We start from the raw sequence: 19,351 nt of genomic DNA, 5'->3' as shown, positions 1-19,351 counted from the left end.
GCAATGAAATTTCCTATTCTTTAGAGGACTTGCAAAGGAAAAGTTTGAATCCCTTCACCTGCAGCATTTGGCTGTTGTGCTGGAGGGGTTTCCCCTGAGAATAAAAAGCATAAGCAAGGTATTTTTGCAAGGATGGCAAAGGATGACTCTCTGGACTTGGTCTTGATACACGGTGGTGTACGTTCCAGGAGCTGGAACTCACGTGCACACAGCTCACTCTGGGTCTGTCCTGGATCATCTGATCCCCAGCACGGGGATGGTGTCTGCCCCTGCCTACAAGAAGCTGGTGATCATGGATAGTACTGAGGATTGTTACACCTTGGCCAGCGTCTGCACTGCCACCCTCAGCAACTCAAGCAAGCAATAGGTTTTCACCTTGTAGCTTAGCTGTATACATTGCAGGGCAAGGCAGGTAATTCTGCCTCACTATTCCTCTCTGGTGAGACTTCACCTGCAGTACTGTGTCCAGCTCTGGAGACCTCAGCACAAGAGACACAGACCTGCTGAGGCTGGTCCACAGGAGTGCCACAGACATGATCAGGGAGATGAAGCAACTCTCCTATGAGGACAGGCTAAAAGAACTAGGGTTGCTCACTCTGGAAAAGAGAAGGCTGCAGGGACACCTTATTGCAGCCTTCCAGCACTTAAAATCAGGCCTATGAGAAAGATGGGAATAATCTATTTAGAAAGTCCTGTTGCAAGGACAAGGGATAATGCTTTTAAATTAAGAGAGTAGATTTAGACTAGATAAGAATTTTTTTACAATGAGAGCAATGAAACATTGAAACAGGTTGCCTAGAGAGATGGTAGATGTCCCATCCCTGGAAATACTCAAGGTCAGGTTGGACAGGGACTCCAAGCAACCTGACTTAGTTGAAGATGTCCCTGTGCTCACTGTAAGGACGACACAACTTTAAAGGTGCCTTCCAACCTAAACCATATTGTGATTCTGTGATAATCCCCATTCACAGGGAAAATACACAATATTAAGTAACTTCTGCTACTAAATGCACTCAACCTTCATCTATTTTGCTGCACCTCATGTAGAAAGAGGCATGGTCAAGCTTGCCTCAAAGAAACATCTGCAATTGCTTTGAGCAGATCTACAGTATAGTACTGTTAAAGCAAATAGCTTTGTATCTTCATGCTCAGAATTTTGGCAGAGATAGTTTATACCTGATTTTTACTTCTCAAACATGAGTCTAGACAGGTAAGTGCTTCACTGAGGCCATGAATAGATAAAATTTAACCTAAATGAACATTTTGGACCTGCCAGGTCCAGGTAGAACTCTCCTACTACTGCATGTGTAAGCAAACAGCAAAGACCTTTTAAAATAGACAACATCAATTCAAACAGGAAGCAGGAGAGCATCCTCAAGGTTTCACACCCTTCTTGATGTCACTGCAGCTATTTAGCATTGAACTTTTAAATCTGGACTCTTGATGTGTTTGCCCAGAATTGATTTTTGGTACTAGTTTACTCGTCAGTATTTTACTCCCTCTGTGTGCCATCTTTGGTTCCCAGCTGAACATTTAGTTCGCTTCTCCTCCTAACTATTCCCATCACACAGAATACAAAAGGCTCCAAGTGGTCCATTCCCTGAAAGGCACACTCGGCAGCCTTCTCATCTGAGTTCCCTAGTCCTGCTAGACCCTTCCAACTTGCAAAATATTCTTCATTCCTGCAACACCAAAGAGGTAAAGAAGTCCTGAATGTCCTGATTCCAACAGTGTCATCTGGATTATTTTAGCATTGCTCCTCATATCCTCGCCTCACCTGTATTTCTCTGTTTAACCCTAATGCAAGTATCTAACCAGAACCAATATGAACTGGAAACTATTTGTTCTTCTAATACCAGCCTATTTAGTAGAATTAAGATCAAGCATTCACAGCTTATAATAAAGCTATCATGAACATTTCCAAGTTCACTTCAGCACTCTTGCATAAAGAGCTACAATGTGATTTCAGCCTGCGGAAGCCTCGTTAATCTAAGCAAGATTATACTTAATAGAAGAGCATGGGGAGCAGATAAGATAGGGAGAGAACCCACAAAACAAACACAAACTGCACCTCTGGTCCTCCATGACTGTTGCCATTAGCAGATTTCTTTTATTGTATTTTTTTCATCTTCCTCAGAATTCTACCTTTCTTAGCCACTTCCTTCCCTTTCTGTCTTCTTCACCACCTCCTGTATTTGACTCAGCAGCAAACTACAGGTTCCTCAAAAGCAGCACATTTACATACATAAACAGGTTTTCCTCACACATTGGTAACAATGTGTCCCATTTCAGACGTGAAACAGCATGCTCAGTGAAAACAAGCCCAAATCTACAGGCTTTACAGTCAAGAGCACGCTAGGAGTGCATCCAGAACGAGTAATACTCAAATACAACTAGTTTACCGGTTCCTAGCTGGTGACTTCCCTGCATCCTCCTGGACGGACCCAAGGCGTGCAGACAGTGTGGTAGTTGAAGAATCTGGGTGAATCAAACTGCAAGAAAAAGGAGTATGTTACAAACTTCTGGGAGAATTGCCACATGCAGCAGCATCAGAAGAGCTAGAATTAAAATATGATTAATTAGGAAGTTACTTCTCATTCACACCCATGACTGCTAAAATCTATAAGGGAATAGGAAATCTTTCCCCATTTGTAGGCCAGTTACTATCTGTTGGGCAATGCTCAAATCTTCTCCCTTCAGACTCAAGTCTTGGACAATACAGCTCTCCTCATTTCTCCGATTACTCTGCTTCTCACCTTTCTCTCCTATATCCTTTTATTACACATCCTTCTCCTCTACAGACTGTTATTCCATGCTTTGGAGGTAGAGGCATTGCCTGATCTCCCCAAGAGATCACCTTTGCAGCCCAAGCAATGTTATCCTATAGGTATTGCTTGTCAGCTTTTACCAAAACAGCCTGACAACCTTCTGTAACTGTTTAACCCAATCACTATCGCTCTTGCTCTCCTTTTCTTCCACCCTAGGAGGAAAAAGAGCAGACATTCATATGCTATCAATATAAATTCCCACTGGTAAAACCACAGATACAAGCCACTGTACTTCAACTGATACAGCCACACTGACTGTGCTCTAGGATGTAGGCTTGCTACTAGCATAACAAATGCTCTTCTTAAGAAAATGTATACAATGCAATGCATACATAACTGTACTTGCCCAAAGTACACTGACATTCACTTTTAAAGGACATAACCCATCAAGTCAGAACAGGTTCCCATGCCTCTATGTTCTGATTGCTCAGAAAGCAGAGCAACATCAGAAAAGTATCACTCCTCTAACAGTCTTTTTCACTGCTTTGCAGCACATGACAGCAAGAGAGGCAAGAGTCTTATCTCAGACATATTATTTTGCAGAGAGATTCAACTTCCAAGTTGTCTAAGTTCAACATCTGAAGTTTAAACCTCAGTCAACTGGGAACTTAAATACAGTAGTCCACTGCCAAGTTTCACATTGCTCCTCAGTTACAGAAAGGCTCCGATGTAAGACCTCCTCAGTAGTTTCACACCTGCTCGTTTCTCTGGTTTTAGGGAAATGAGCACAACCACCATATCTGGTTATTTTTTCCTCACATAAAACTGAATTAAGGTCCTCAGAAATTAACTTGCGTACCACTCAAAAGGTACAGTCTTCTTTTATTAGTCTCTGAAAAATAAAGATCCTTGAGAGCAATAAGAATATATATACTTCAAACGAGATCAGAGAACAGCTCGCCTTTCGATCACATTTCAGCTGAAACAGGTGTTACTTCCACCATTTCTAATTTACACAGACAGCATCTCTTACAATTTCCTGCCCAAACCAAACCCCAACAGGTAGAGCATCAGTGTTACATCGACTTGCCTCTTGACACATTGGTAAGTCAGAAGGAATGGTTTTTTGCTTAGTCTTTTTTAATTCTGAAGCTAAAAATATGCTCTGTCACTGGTCTACATTCACTGATTCAATAGCTTAAAATAAAAAACTACAAATAACTTAAAACTCCACTAGAAAAAAGCTTCTACATTCCCACTTTGGAAGAAGAATACAAGCAGCCAGCACAGGATTAGATTCTTTTTACAGGAGATACCCCTCTAAGTTTCCTAGTTAGAAACCACCAGCTTTTGTCTAGGCAGATGTCATGCTGAAAAAACAGTTAAGATTCTGGAGCTCATCATGAAGCTTTACTTCACCTTTGCCAGGTAAGATCCTCCTCAAGAAAGATGTTGCGGCTTGCTTTACGGCTCCCAACAGGAGTGCGTGGCTCGCCGGGATCCAGCACCGATACAGAACAGGCAGAATCTGACAGTGCATTTAAGTCTTCTCCAATGGAGTTACTGTCTGTGGAGTGTGCATAGCTTAAGGCTATTTTGCGGCAGTAAGTGCAGGCTCGGAGATCCCCTATGGAAAGGGGAACACGAGAGTGTAAGCGAACAGGAACAAACAGTACTCTGTTCCTACAGGATCAGAGGTAAGCAGTGGTGCGAAAAGAAGGATTTCCTGTTTCAAAACCTCTTTGCAAGTTTAAGTCTAGCTTTTGTATTTCCTTAAAGAGCAAAACTCCAAAGAGAGTCAGGGAATTTCTCCAAGTCAAATGATACACAACACATGATCACTCTAAGAGACAGGTTGTGGGAGTGGAGAGAGCAAGAACATGTGCACACCGAAATCATGCTACAGTAATAGCTGGTCAGATAAGATATATCAGCTGTTAGCTGGAAATTGTAGCCTACATTAGCTGTATGGAGTTTGGTAATCACTTTGAGTTTCCCTCGCCCTCAATTAGAACACATGGCCACTTACATTTTAAAGCTGCCATTACTTTTACTTGAGCACACTTTTAGTGGTGAACATCCTTGTTAATGTTTTGTCATTGTTGACATAGTGGTGGTAAAAATAAGCAAGCATAGCATAATCTACCATAGTGCAAGAAGAATTATGTCTTGTAATTCCTCTTCTTATTTCTAAGCATGCTAGAGATATGTATAGCATTCTCTAGCCAAGATCTAAAATACACCAGTCCAAACAAAGGTGAACACTCATAGAACATCCTCCTTCTCAAAAGCTAAACCCCACCTGTGTAGCCCATGAACTTTCCAGGGATTTCCTGATTGCAGCACCGACTACAAAAGATCTGCCCACAAAGTCGACAGTGGTGCCTCCGCCGGAAGGTGGTAAATTTCTCACTGCAGTCATAGCACTCTTTGCACTGGCTGTCAGGCATCCAGTACTGCTTCAAGTCACTGTCCTGCAAAGGAAGACAATATAGAAAGCAACCTTTTTTTCTGTAAATAAAAAGCATGTTTAGATTCATGATTGCTTCGTAGACTGTGCCCATGAAAAGCACAATTCTGTATATTCACGTGTATGTGTGTATACACACTGATGTATCAGCACACACGTGCACAGAAAGGATTTTTCATGTGATTTTATAGGCAGCCAGAAGGCTGACAGAGTTCTTAACTGTAAATCTAGTAAGCCTTTGCCTTCTTGATCCAAGATGGGAGCAAAACAGATAGAAATTATCACGAACTGTAGATAAAGGTCAAGAAGTATTTGCCCCCAGCACAGGACAGGCACTCAACTAGCACAGTTTAAAAAAAATCCAAACAAGCCAAAACAAACAAAGCCAACAACAAAACCAACCAAAAAACTAACTGAACAGAACCAAACAAACAAAATAAAAACCACCTCACACACCCACTGAAGCTGTCATCCAAGGGTTAAAAAAAAAAAAAAAATCAGTGAATCTAGGAATTATCAGTGGAAGAAGATCATTCCAACAGCTAATAATAACTTCATAAATTTTGTTATATGATCAAATTCCCCAAAACCTTAATTCCAAGAGCCTATGCCCAGCCTGGTGTTTCAAAACTCCAGGTTAACTGCTACGTGCAGACAACTGTGGAAACCTCACTCAGCAGATCCGATTTATGTATACACTGATGGGTACAGCTAAAGGAATTTTTTAGGTTTTTAAGACTTGAAAACAAAGAGTTAAAACTTTTACTTGATGTTGTAGCTATAAACAGAGCAAGAAAAATCTCTTTTATTATTCTGAGCACATTAGCTACAATTACCATGGATGGAAACAACAGACAGTCACATGATAGCTGCCTGTGAAACACTCTGGTAAGAGTTCAGTTCTATCAACAAGCCTTTTCAGAGGGACTGAATACTCTGGGTTTTTCTCAGGAAGTGAAAGTGCTGCAAGAATTTTCTCAAAACAATCACAAAGAAGAAAAGGTGACCCACACACACAGACCAAAAAAAAACAAACCCTGAACGGGTTTATTTTCAGATGTTCACAAAGTTTGACATAGCTTCTAATGGAATTTTGTGACCACATCTATCAACAGACAACAATTTCATGCTGTCATCACCCAAGAAAACTTGTACAGAAAGAAGTCAGACAGTCCAGAAGTTTTTAAGATGAACACTAAGTTTCAAGCTGAGAAAGATGCAGTGAAGAGTTTTGCCACAGAACACTCCAAAGCTGCAGGGCATGCTGATGAACAATTTTTGCAGCAGCTGTACATAAGCCAAGAGTAGCTGCTCCAAGCAGCCATGCCTCTTCCCACCATCTCTCCTACATTGCTTCAGCACTACATACACATGATGATGTTTATAAACCGAGCCACTGCTGGTGATACCTTCCATCTCTCTGCCTTGTTCAAGCCAGAACCAGAACTGACAACAAGAACAGCCTACAAGGAAGAGTTCAGAACAGAAATCTGGCCCCCATTAGCAGCAGAGGTTGATCAGAGCAGCGCTTTCCAGGAACTGACACATGCTTTCTGCAACAGTAAGGTGGTACAGACGAAGTCCAAAGTAGGAAGAAATTACTGCCTGAAGCAATGCAAGCAAGACATGGCCGCTGACAAGGGCTGTGATGCACCATCATTTGTAAAGGAGTCAGTAAGATGACAACTCAAATACTGCTTTCAGAGAAAAGTCTAGATATATTCATTTACTCCTGCATCTCATCTGTTTGAGCACTTCTCTGACAGCTTTGAAGATGTCTCAAAGTCTCCAGAGCCTTCAGACACGTCCAGAAACTAAAATATGAGTAGGGGCCACACTGAGTGCCCTGCTTACTGCAATGGAAGGCTTTTGTTTAATCCCCAAAAATATCACACTTTCTATCAAACCAAAGTTACTCTTCCAAGCAGAATAGTACAGGAAGCTAGTGAGTTTACTCAAAGCCTGCTTGTAAAAGCTACCAAGCCAAAAGCTTCTTTCCTCATCATTCAGTGCAATTACTTTATCCTTTTTGTGTGTTGCATAAGACACAATTATTTACATTGTAATTTATAAATAGTTGTGCCTTCTCAGCTACATCCTCCTCTTAAAAGACATGGTCCAGAGGAAAGTCTATGGGCAAAGGGAGGTGAAATCATTAAGTCAGTAGCAACCACCAGGCCTTTATCCAGACAAATCAAAATTAGTAAAACAAGCCTTTCAAGCAAATATTGCTGACCAATCAGCAATAGTTACATATCTAATTCATCCTCAGAATCCTTGTTACTATTTGTGACAGTAAACATGTTTCACCAATTCATGGTTAGCCTTCAATGGAGAAAGCCACCAGGTAATACTACATTAGGTGATACAGAGATGGAAAGCTGTCTATACATAACGACAGCATTAATTCAAGTTCAAGAGGCTGAACAACTGCTATGTTTCACTCCCATGATATAACAGATGCCTGACATGTCAAAAGTCAGCATCAGCCTCAATTGTTACCCTTGCACTCGTCAAATTATTTTAAAATTTATTCATGAATCTTCAAACATCTGAAAAACAACAAAAAAACCCAAACCTGTAATGTATCTAAAAATGAATCTCAGAGAAGCTCAGGAAACCAATCAGTTTCTAAATTGTTCAGCCTACAAAACCCCCAGAAGTACCTGGCTTTTCCCCTCCATGATTTCTTTGAGACGCTTTAAAACAGTGCTGAGGCTTCTTAACTGAACAGCTGTTCGAGGATCATGACCTCCAAGAGGAGGTTCTACTTTCCTTCGATTGTCTGGAAGGGAAGGGAGAGTAGTATTAATTTCTTCTGTGACATATCATTTAAATCACAATACAAAACCCCATTAGATGGAAGATACGTTTACCTATGTAATGCACTCTGCAAAACTATAGCCTGTGTCACTTCTGCCCTTGCAGTCTTCTCCCCAAAAAGGGACTCCTGAAGCCAGCTGGCTTGCTTTGACTGACATTTTAAATAATATCTCCCTGTGTTTACAAGAGCCAATTTAAGTTAAAAGATCTACATAAATGATGCTATTTTCAACCTACTGTATGAACCCTTTTAATAGTCACAGAATCAACCACATTAGAAAAGACTTTTGAGATCATCCAGTCCAACATATCACCTAACCCTTCTAATTAACTAAACCAAGGCACTCATCCAGCCTCCTTTTAAACATCTCTAGGGATGCAGACTCCACCACCTCCCTGGGCAGCCCATTCCAATGGCCTATCACTCCTTCTGTGAAGAACTTCATCCTAACATCCAGCCTAAACCTGCCCTGGCCCAGTGTGACATTATGTCCTCTTGTTCTGTTGCTGGCTGCCTGGGAGACAGAAAGCCCTAAAGTCTCATTTTAAAATGCCCTCTAGGGTATTAATACTTACAAATTAATTGCAATAATATTAATTAATCCTAGGAGTGGTATAAATCAATGTCTTAACTTGAACTTATTTATAAATGACTACAGCAAATCTCAGGACTCAATTGCTCAGTTGCTATAAAAACACTACCTCACAATAAAATGCATCCAGAAATTCACATTTTAAAGTGTGTTTCTTTTGTTATCATCCATACAAAAATAGCCAAGTTGTTGAGAACTTGCACAGTCATTCTTGATTAACTACAGCAAGGAAATTTCTGAATAAAAACTTCACACAATTAATTTCTTTGCTATAAAAAGCAAAATTACTTTCAAATATTACTGTATGACTTACAAACAGAATCCTTCTCTCTAGAAACATCTGCAAGCACAATGTTGTATTTACCTAAACATTTAAACATTTTCAGAGTTACTTTACTACATCAACAACTTTTTTGCATAGTTATAGAGTTTCTTACCAGTGTCACTGCTCTCCATCTGTCTAGTATTTTATTTGGATTCCCCCTAGTACGGCAAAACCAGACATGGCTGCTTTCTGTTTACTGCTTTAGATGGCACTGATGTCAGCAGGAATGCTGACAGCGCCAGCAGAAGCACGTTAACTGTTGCAGCGCAGTAACATACAAGGCTACCCCTTTGTGTGCAGCAATGCAATTCCAACTGTGGGATTCCATGCCTCCTCTTCAGGTTCTTAGTAGATATTTCTACTTAATCAGCCCACATACAGCTGTTTAATGACCTATGTAGAACAAAGAATCTACCCCAGGAAATCATTCTGAAGAGATTCTAGAGTGTTTAAACCCAGTTCTGTGCCAAGCCACTTGGAATTTATTTAAAATAAAATAAAACCAAACAGGTATACTTTTGGATAATACAGAGTCAAGCATTGTAGGGTAATTAAAGGGACTAATATTACAGAAAACATTGATAATACCCCTGAAACCTTGGAGTTCTGCTTACTTCTAACACAACATTTATGCTCAGTTTCCTTCCTAGATTTATCTGCTGTATACTTCTGAATTCAATTTTCCAGGAATGCTGTTTCAAATTAAAACAAAACAAAGCAGAATCAGGCTTCCTGCCTATCTAGTTACAAATCCCACCAGGCAAGTGACTCTCAAAGTATGAACATACAGCACATTGAAGAAATTCCACAAGTAACTCCACTCATTAGATAAAATGCCATTTCCTGTGTTACATAAAACAATGTCAAAAGTATGCAATTTATATTAGAAAAAGCATGACATCACCAAAACTACATAGCTAACCTGTTTATAATAGCAAAGTTGACCAACTCTCAGAGTGAAATTAAGTTGCTTTTTATTCTTTTCCTAGATGTGATTACTCCCTTTCTGAAGGGAAACACACTGTATAGCAAGAACATAAACTACCATTCCTGCAGTATAGGACACACTGTCTAAAACATCGTGATAATAAAATAACTCACATCTATCCATCTTAGGATAATTACATCAGCTCTACAAATTGTTGCTTTTCATTGTCCAACCAGCACAAAAACAACTGCAGGAAGCAAAGACATCTTCCTCACGGCTTTTATACAGATAGTCCTTATACTTTCTCAGTCTGAAGCTGTGCCTCTTCATGCATTTACTCTTTCCCTAGCCAAACATTCACACGAGACACTCATTTTTCACTTGATATTTTGCATTTAACAAAAGCCATCTGCACCTCAGCCTTTCAATATAAGGGTGTGGAACACATCTTTTCAGGACTACATGTTTACGCAGCCATTGTGTTTTTCCTATCTGTTCCTTTCCTAGCTAAATGTTCACTGAACAAAAACTTCAGTACACCAAAGGAACTCCATGCAGAATTACAGTTTTTACTTACTTCTAACCTATTTGTCCTTCTTAAGACAAAAGTAACTCTTACAGCTGAAAAACAAACAAACAAACAAACCAACACCTAACCCTCCTCATTTCAACAATAACTGTCCTCCTTCCTGCATGTAATCACAGCTGCTGATACTGGGCAAATCCTATCCATCCTCTATCTTGTCTTTTTTCTACTGTCCCCACTTTTAATCTGATCACTGGGAAGGAATCTGCAACACCCTCCCAGCTGTGATTGCTTTTCTGAGTTCAGGCTACAGAAATATTTACTCAGTAGGTCATGCAATTGTTATGCATCCTCAATTACTGAATCACTGAGATATATTTTTCCAGAGTTTCTTTTGTGATGCTATGTATTTTAGCATTCATTTTACAGTGAGCAAATAAAAAACACTTTACAACTTCACTGCAACTTAACTGCTCATTTCAGTTTACAGGAAAAGTACTGGCAGTACACTACTCCCAAGAAGTACAAGAGAGGTTTACACAGATTCAACCATTTTCAACAGTACTGCTAATACAAATCAGCTTGAATTGATTTCTAGTTACCCACTGCCAAAGCAAGTTCACACTCACAGTTCAGGCATCACATTATTCTCAAGTCACTGCTATCTAAAGTAGAAGCAATAGGAAACCAGTCCTTAACTTCATTTCACAACATGCATCTTCATTTTCCAAACACATGCAATAGAAAAGGTGCTCTGGTAACAAGTTATGCTCTTTACAATTTCCAGTGACCACCACATGCTCTCCTCAGGTCTTCTTCCACCTCATATGATCATTGGCCTATCCTTACTTATCCTAAGCTCTTTTGCCATTCCCTATTATTATCAGTCTGCTACAATTGTCTAGCATTAACTGCATTATCCTGCATGTCAGCTTAACAAGCTAGAATTGCATTAACTATCAGTGCTTCCTCTCCAATTGGTCAGCATTTCTAGCCCTCCTCAAACTGGATTTGCAAGTTGTGACATCATCTTAGTGTGAGACTATTTTGGTTCAACCCAGCACCTTGAAAGCACTCAGTCGACAGGACACACAGACACATGCAGTCCAATACAACCAGCTAGGTGTACTGTCTGTACAGAAGTGACACTAGCTCCCCTGCACCCTACTTCATCACATGAGAGAGGCCACAGAAGGCAATGCAGAGTCTCAGCACAGACTCTTCAGTTGTGCAACCCACAAAGCATCTCTGACATAAGCCTGGCATTAAGCAGCTTTTCCCATTTTCACAACATCTAGTGAGGTTTTCACACAAGCACTGAAATCCTACACATCTAGTGCTAGTTTCCTACCAAAGTCCTCCATGTTGTTCTGCACATGCAGTTGTCAGCCACCATGAGCAATGAGAGTATCTGCCGCACAGACAGTGCAAGCTAATGGACAGATGAGGGGTAAGACTTGGCATTTTTAGGGGCAATTTCATTCCATAACTGTTCATAAGCACCAACAGCCTTTTATTTATTTATTCCTTTCAGTTTGCTTAAACTCAACATGCTATTTAAACTCAAACAAGCTAGAGAGACCTCTGTGAAGGACTTATGCCTTTTCCTGCCTATACTTGTTGATGTTAGTAAGCATCTGAGTAATGGTCGAGCCTAAAAAGACAATTACAAGCCTGCAGAGTCAAGGTTCCCAGAAAACTCAACTACATTAAATACCTCAATGTCAGAGAACTAAGCTGGTGACTAATTTAGATGTTTATGTAAATCATATCACTTCTTTTCATACTTTTTGGTCTTTAGTTATTATAATAATTTCTAAGATTATTTGTGCAGCCCAGCATCAGCTGCAATGGCAGAATTAAAGACCTGGTTATTCAAGACAAAAGAAGGTATGAAAATTAATTTCCTGGTTTTCTTTAAAAAAAGAAAAAAAGAATAAAAAAAGAAGCAATGCCTGAATTTTGAAGAGGGAAGATGCAAGTATTATTCCACTTCTCAAACACAGTGAGATGGCCTGAAAAACTCCCATGAAAACTCCTCACCAACCCAATACACTTTTACTTGCATTACACAGACTTCATGTTTGTTACAGCACCAAGGTTATTTGGGGGACAATATTCAACAGTGATTCAGGCCACTCATCATTAAGTATCACAGAAATCTCTTCCAAAACCCATTAACTCCTGCTTGGTCTAACTTTACTACTTCCCAAGCAGATTCATCATCTCATTTTTCTAAGCATACTTTCATCCAAACTCAGAGGCATGAATGGAGGCCCCAGAAAGCAGTTAGAACAATGCAGCAACAGTTCCTCTCTCACATCTTAGACTGTCATTTCCCTAGCTGCCTTCTTCCAATGGAATTGAAACAGCAAAATTATTTCTGCCTTCTGACTACTGAAGAATTTGCCCTACCTAAAGGTTCCTAGCATTCGACCCCTAGATAATTACCAAGTGATTTACAAGAGACAGCTAAGAATGAAGTAAACTGGCAAGCCACCCTAGAGCACACTGCTATACTTGTAAAAGTATACATTTGTAAAAGAAAGCATGCAAACAGCTCAGAGAGGTGAAAATGCTAGTTATCTGTACTGGACTTTTGTCTGGTTACCAAGACTAGACATCTTGCTAAAAATCCCATACACATTAACAATGTTTAAGATCCCATTTGTTTGCACTAAGTAACATACTTTCAGAAATCCTGTCTTGCACAGGATTTTTACCCAGCTTTGCAGTTTGCTCAAGGCTACCACAAATGACTCAGTAACCTGACAGATCTCAAGAGGGACCCCTACAATCTTCTTACTAGCTTTTCCAGATATTCATAAAGCTATTACATAACTGCACATTCAATTCCCATTCCAGCTAAAAGATATTCACTATGGCACCTGGTAATAGTTCTAAGGTAAGGAATAAAAAATGTTTATACACAAGTTCTTATTCATTTCTCCTCAAAACAACTACAAGCTAAAATCTGCATTTGAAGATACAAACATCAACCCCACGTAGACTGAGCTCTGAAGTTATAGTTTGCATATGGCTTTAAGAAACTGAAGTCTCTCAAGACAAAGAAGAAATTTTCAGGATCATGGTTCAAGTGACTTTAATAGGCTTGATGTGTTTTAGCAGTTTCTTCTGTTCCAGACTGGTTTGAAATTGAAATAGCAGAGCCACAGCAACAGTGTCCCACTGGGACAGTAAGAAGGACGGAGAGCACATGATTCTGAGTTTAAAGTGTGATCTCACTAAAAGAAGCAGCGTAGCTCAGTACTAAATTCTACTAAAATCTAGACAGTCAATGAACCTCTCTCTACCTTCTTCACCTAACTCTGAACCACCTCAGACTGTCTAGCACAACATTCACTTGTAGAGCAGAGAGCTGAAATTACCAAGAGTTGAAGAAGATCTTCTTTGGAGCTCGCTGGTCGGATGCTTTTTGTAAGGAACCGGTGACCTCAGAGACTGAGCCCTGGTGGGATGCTGAGGACTGGACCAGCCACCACTTAACGCTTGTGGGTCACTCTGTCCTGCCTCTGCTCTCTCTGCCGGGGATGAAAGCCTGCCATCATCTGGAGTTGACAAAAAGCAAGAAACCAATGGTTCAGATATGACAAAGCAAACCAGTAGTACATGCAAAACTGAGGGTACTTAAAAAAAAAAATAGTAAGAAATAGCTCATTGGGATGATTGTACCAAACGACATGAATTTTTCATCTGAAAAGTATCACACAAAACACAGAGACAGGTCAGTACATAAAACTCATCTGTCTAGGCTCATGTTATTTCAGAAAAATGTCTAATATGAGAAGTGCCTAAAAAAACAAACCATCAAGCGTGAATTGTTCTTGCTGTATATGAAATAGCTATGCTTGATTATCAGCTTCTGTGCTCAAAAGAGGTTTTTGGTTATGTTAGAAGCCAGTACTGAGAACACATTAAAGCTATCACAGCCTTTAATAGTCCTCTGATAGAATAGCGTGGTTTAAGTATAGATAGGTTCTCACTGATTCCAGTAACATGTCTGTTTTGTGTGCTGTTTCAAGGTTGTTTGCACACTCTTTCGACAACACAATACTTTGCTGATTCCAGATACACTTGCCAGACAAACAAATGATTCCAATATTAATCACATCTTAAGCTACTTCCAATAAAATAATGATGGTGGTATTCTACTAATCAAACTAATAGCAGTCGTGCCATGCGATTATTTTTCATTCTACATAACAGTCTGAACAGATCAGTTTGCTTATGCAAAAAGCTATCTTGGCCCTTTTTCCCTAGCCCAAACAGTGCAGAATTATGCAATGCACAGACTAAACAAAAGTAGCTGACTGTTTAGCCATCTCCAGCAAAGAGATACACAATTGGGGTATAAAACTCAAGGTGCATCCATTCACCACTCCTTGCAGTATACTTCTTTGAAACAGAAAAGAAAACTCATGTAGTTCTCTCAGACCTTGCCTACTGAGATTACAAGTGTTACATGACACATGTAGCACACAGGCCAAAATCAAGTACTTTGTAGTTCTTTTTTAATATACAAAATTTGCACAACATTTCAGATCTCTCAATGGGAGACACCTAAAACCTTCAAGTTAAGGGTGGACTTCCTGTAAATACACTGCTTCTCTGTCACTAAACTGAGAGTAAAGGACGCCCAGGAAAGTGAAGAGTGGACAAAGCCTGGAGTAAGAACTTCCTCAGGAAGGACTGGCAGACATTTTGCTCATACCTGGCAGAGGGTTACTCGTGCCTTTAGCCCCAGAAACTTCATATTGAAAAGGATGCAGAGTTAAAAACCTATGCAGTGCTTTCTGCTAACTGGCTTGTCTCTGACCTTCATGGGCAGCCACAGATCTCTAGCTGCAAGACTATTTTCTTCCACAGCAAACCTCTACTATGTCACCCGTGCACAATCCACACAAGCACATTCCCCCAATCACTTACCTCTGCTGAAACGGAATAGATTTACAAAAGAACTGTAGGCTGATTTAAAAGGAGGATCATCTTGGTCAGGAGTCAGGGGCTTGAAGTGGGTAAGATGAGACGGACTACTAGGAGAGTGAGGTAGATCACTGGTAGAGTCCAGTGTCGGAGACCGTTTGTCATCTGCGGCCATCTCATGTGCCCTGGAAAGAGTTCAGCAACATGCATTGTGCACAAGGTGGTGAAACAGAACATCTTCAGTCAACTGAAGAGGAAGGATCTCATAAAATGCTAGACATGCGAACATTCACTGCACCTACCACAGACATCTGCTACTAGCACAGGTCAAAAACTGTCAGAGTTTGGAGCCTGTGTCCCCTGCCTAGTCATTGGCAAGAGATCAACATCTCTGCAGAGAGCAATTCAGAGGTCCTAGTTAAACATCTAGAACAACATGAATAAGTAAACAGCCGCTCCAGTTGATGTTTTATGAGAACTTGAAATTTTCAAACAGAGATTCTGTGCACCACAAAGAAGTTTTCACCTCAAGCAATGAGATATCAGTGCTGTGACAAGGGAAACAGCCCAAACTGTTGTCAATTTGTTGTCATATCTAACACCTTCAAACTTTGTCCTTTTCCAAAGTAGCCTCATTAAGAAAAAGACAAACAAACAAAACAAACAGCATTCTATATTAAGGGAAGTTATACTTGTTAAACCTACTTGCAGTGTACCAAAGTCTTCAGACAACCAAGAAACATTATTTCTCGCAGCCCATATTCTTTACTTTCAGTAAACACCTAATTCACAGTATCACAGTATCACCAAGGGTGGAAGAGACCTCACAGATCATCAAGTCCAACCCTTTACCACAGAGCTCAAGGCTAGACCATGGCACCAAGTGCCACGTCCAACCTTGCCTTGAACAGCTCCAGGGACGGCGACTCCACCACCTCCCCGGGCAGCCCATTCCAGTGTCCAATGACTCTCTCAGTGAAGAACTTTCTCCTCACCTCAAGCCTAAATTTCCCCTGGCGCAGCCTGAGGCTGTGTCCTCTCATTCTGGTGCTGGCCACCTGAGAGAAGAGAGCAACCTCCTCCTGGCTATAACCTCCCCTCAGGTAGTTGTAGACAGCAATAAGGTCACCCCTGAGCCTCCTCTTCTCCAGGCTAAACAATCCCAGCTCCCTCAGCCTCTCCTCGTAGGGCTGTGCTCGAGGCCTCTCACCAGCCTCGTCGCCCTTCTCTGGACACGCTCAAGCATCTCAGTGTCCCTCCTAAAACTGGAGGCCCAGAATTTCCATTCCAACTCACTAAGCCTGTACTTCTAGCCTGCTAGGCTAAGGTGGTCACCACCTTCATCTTTGTTTATGCCAGACTTAGAGAAATGTTTGACAGAGCAGAGGCCTGATGGAACCTGCAAGCGACAGATAACTTCTAGCTCTGCCAAAGACCAAAACTGTATGTGTCTACTTCCTGCTTTGCAGCTGATACATGTTCCTTCATGAAACAGCTGTTTCCATAACCACTGCCTAGAATTTACAGGCATATTTTGAGGACTAGAATATTTTCTTTCAAGTTATACTATGCAGTCTAAAGAAAATCTACCTATTTGACAAGTGACATTGGAAGTGCTAGCAAGTTGCCTGCAGCTCATGTGGCAAGGTCTGACCACTCCTACAAGAATGCACAAAAGAGTGTATCTACCAGTCAATCACAAGACTCTTCAGTGGACTTCTGCTTGTTGCTTTGCATAGTAAGAACCAATAGGTCAGAGCTCCTCCTGATAGCCACACATTCTTAATGAAGAAAACAGCCATAATTAACAAAGTTTTGAGAGAAGCTTTTGTCAGATTCTTTACGCAAGGCTGAGTTTTAGTCTGGAATGCTTCTGCATCCCTTTTGCCTGTAAATTGTGGCAGTTTGGGGGGATAACTGTACAGATTATTTTAATTTCACACACTAGAGTTCATGCAAAATGCCTTCAAGACTATATCTCCAGATATATTTGAAATTCTTTCTTCAATATTTAAGGCTACGGATAACTTATGTTCTAAGTGTCGAATGTACAACAAAGCTGTGCTCCCATACAGTGTCACATTAAAAACACAGTATCATCAGGGTTGGAAGAGACCTCACAGATCATCAAGTTCAACCCTTTACCACAGAGCTCAAGGCTAGACCATGGCACCAAGTGCCACGTCCAACCTTGCCTTGAACTGCCCCAGGGACGGCGACTTCACCACCTCCCCGGGCAGCCCATTCCAGTGTCCAATGACTCTCTCAGTGAAGAACTTTCTCCTCACCTCCAGCCTAAATTTCCCCTGGTGCAGCCTGAGGCTGTGTCCTCTCGTTCTGGTGCTGGCCACCTGAGAGAAGAGAGCAACTTCCTCCTGGCCACAACCACCCCTCAGGTAGTTGTAGACAGCAATAAGGTCACCCCTGAGCCTCCTCTTCTCCAGGCTAATCAATCCCAGCTCCCTCAGCGTCTCCTCATAGGGCTTGTGCTCAAGGCCTCTCACCAGCCTTGTCACCCTTCTCTGGATACGCTCAAGCATCTCAATGTCCCTTTTAAACACTGTTATGAAGTCAACCAGACATTTTATAGGAAACTATGTTTGTCACTCAGTAACTGGCTACAGCCTGGCAATACCAAAAAAAAAAGCAGAAGCCTCTGAATTTCAATACATCAGATACACAATTCTAGAAAAATAAACTACCACTTCAAGGGGAAAAAAAAATACACAATAATCTCTTCTCTGACAGCAGGAGTACCCTGATTAAGACATGTAAAAGAAGAGTCCTGTGCTTGTCATGAGGTCCAGAAAACAATGGGATTTTCTGTGCTGCAGAACGCATTAGTTTTGGAGTGTATCACCTTTCTTACAGAGCTTCAGGTCTCGCACTGAAAGGAACACACACACGGATACCCAAGAAACAGGAGAAAGTCACTCGTGTGTATCACGGGAAATCGAACAGCAAGGGGCACCTATCAGTCAACAGGCACAAAAGCAAACTACCTCTTGCTCAGAATCCCTACCAAACACGGGAGATACATTCGTCTACCACAGGGGCTATATCTAAAGCCACTTTAGTCTGCAACGTCTTCAGCAATCACCTACTCATCACGGATAAAACAGAGTGCAAGCATGGGCGTTACATTCAGAATGGCTCTGTAACGTCCGGCACATGAAAGCACCGACCACAGACGCTCCGTGCCAGAGGGGTCCAGACACTCCTTGTTACTTGGATGTTATTCTTAGGCACCTTGCTAGCAAACATTGGGCGTAAAAGCTGAAAAGTGTAATTTAAACATAACTGCATGACACACATTTGACTTCCAATCTCTGAGCTAGAGCCACGCTGACTGCTTTTGCTTTACTCTCTGTAAAGACGGCATCCCCACCTTCCCCCGACACAGCCACGCACCCGCCACGCATAGCGAGCCCGGAAGACGACCTGCGACGGGACGGGAAGGAAGCAGCGGAAAACTGTTCAGTGCCATGCAGCGACCCTCGGGACAGCCGCTATCTGGACCAGAGCGGGTCGGGCCCAGAAGAAAGGGCTCCCGTACCCAAAGAAGCCATTACCACGGGCCCATGTAGAAGCGCCCGATCACGAGTGGCCTATCCTCACCTGCTCTCCGCGGGTGGAGGTGGCAGTGCGAGGCGCCAAGACGCAGGCCTAGGCCAGCACCGCCTCTTTTCACCCCGCCTCCCGGCCCGGCTCCGCACCGGCCCGCTTCCCTGCTCCGCCCTTAGCAACCCGCCGCGCTGCCGCCAGCCCTGCCCAATCGCACGCCGATGGCAGGGCTCCGTACTGAGGCGCCACCAGACGAGGTTACGCGCCAATTCACACGCCGGCAGCTGCCGCGGGGGGGCGCTGCCCGGGCGGTGTCCTCAACACTGCGAGCCCGGCAGTCGCATTGGCATTACCGTGCTCCGCCTCCGGACAGGGAAACCCTTTTCCTAGGCGTGGCAACTGAGGGCTGT

General features: G+C 41.9%; 1 protein-coding gene across 2 annotated transcripts in view; it reads right to left on the bottom strand.

Annotated features, from left to right (window-relative positions):
* PIKFYVE (phosphoinositide kinase, FYVE-type zinc finger containing) overlaps positions 1 to 19,077 on the bottom strand; it is a 68,328-nt gene extending 49,251 nt beyond the window's left edge. Inside the window, exons 1-7 of one of the 2 annotated variants that reach the window (XM_064161616.1) lie at positions 18,996 to 19,077; positions 15,381 to 15,562; positions 13,823 to 14,002; positions 7,905 to 8,023; positions 5,071 to 5,242; positions 4,188 to 4,395; positions 2,403 to 2,492 (exon numbers count right to left, since the gene is read on the bottom strand). In XM_064161616.1, the coding sequence (XP_064017686.1) occupies positions 2,403 to 2,492; positions 4,188 to 4,395; positions 5,071 to 5,242; positions 7,905 to 8,023; positions 13,823 to 14,002; positions 15,381 to 15,552 (941 nt within the window). In that variant the 5' untranslated portion in view covers positions 15,553 to 15,562; positions 18,996 to 19,077. Of the gene's footprint in view, positions 1 to 2,402; positions 2,493 to 4,187; positions 4,396 to 5,070; positions 5,243 to 7,904; positions 8,024 to 9,091; positions 9,184 to 13,822; positions 14,003 to 15,380; positions 15,563 to 18,995 lie in introns of those variants that run through there. The other variant, XM_064161625.1, reaches the window with a different exon arrangement.
* Between the last annotated feature and the right edge of the window lie 274 nt (positions 19,078 to 19,351).

The sequence above is a fragment of the Pogoniulus pusillus genome, chromosome 2 (genome assembly GCF_015220805.1).
Source record: "Pogoniulus pusillus isolate bPogPus1 chromosome 2, bPogPus1.pri, whole genome shotgun sequence".
Taxonomy (NCBI): Eukaryota; Metazoa; Chordata; class Aves; order Piciformes; family Lybiidae; genus Pogoniulus; species Pogoniulus pusillus.
This window is presented reverse-complemented; position numbering and strand designations above follow the sequence as displayed.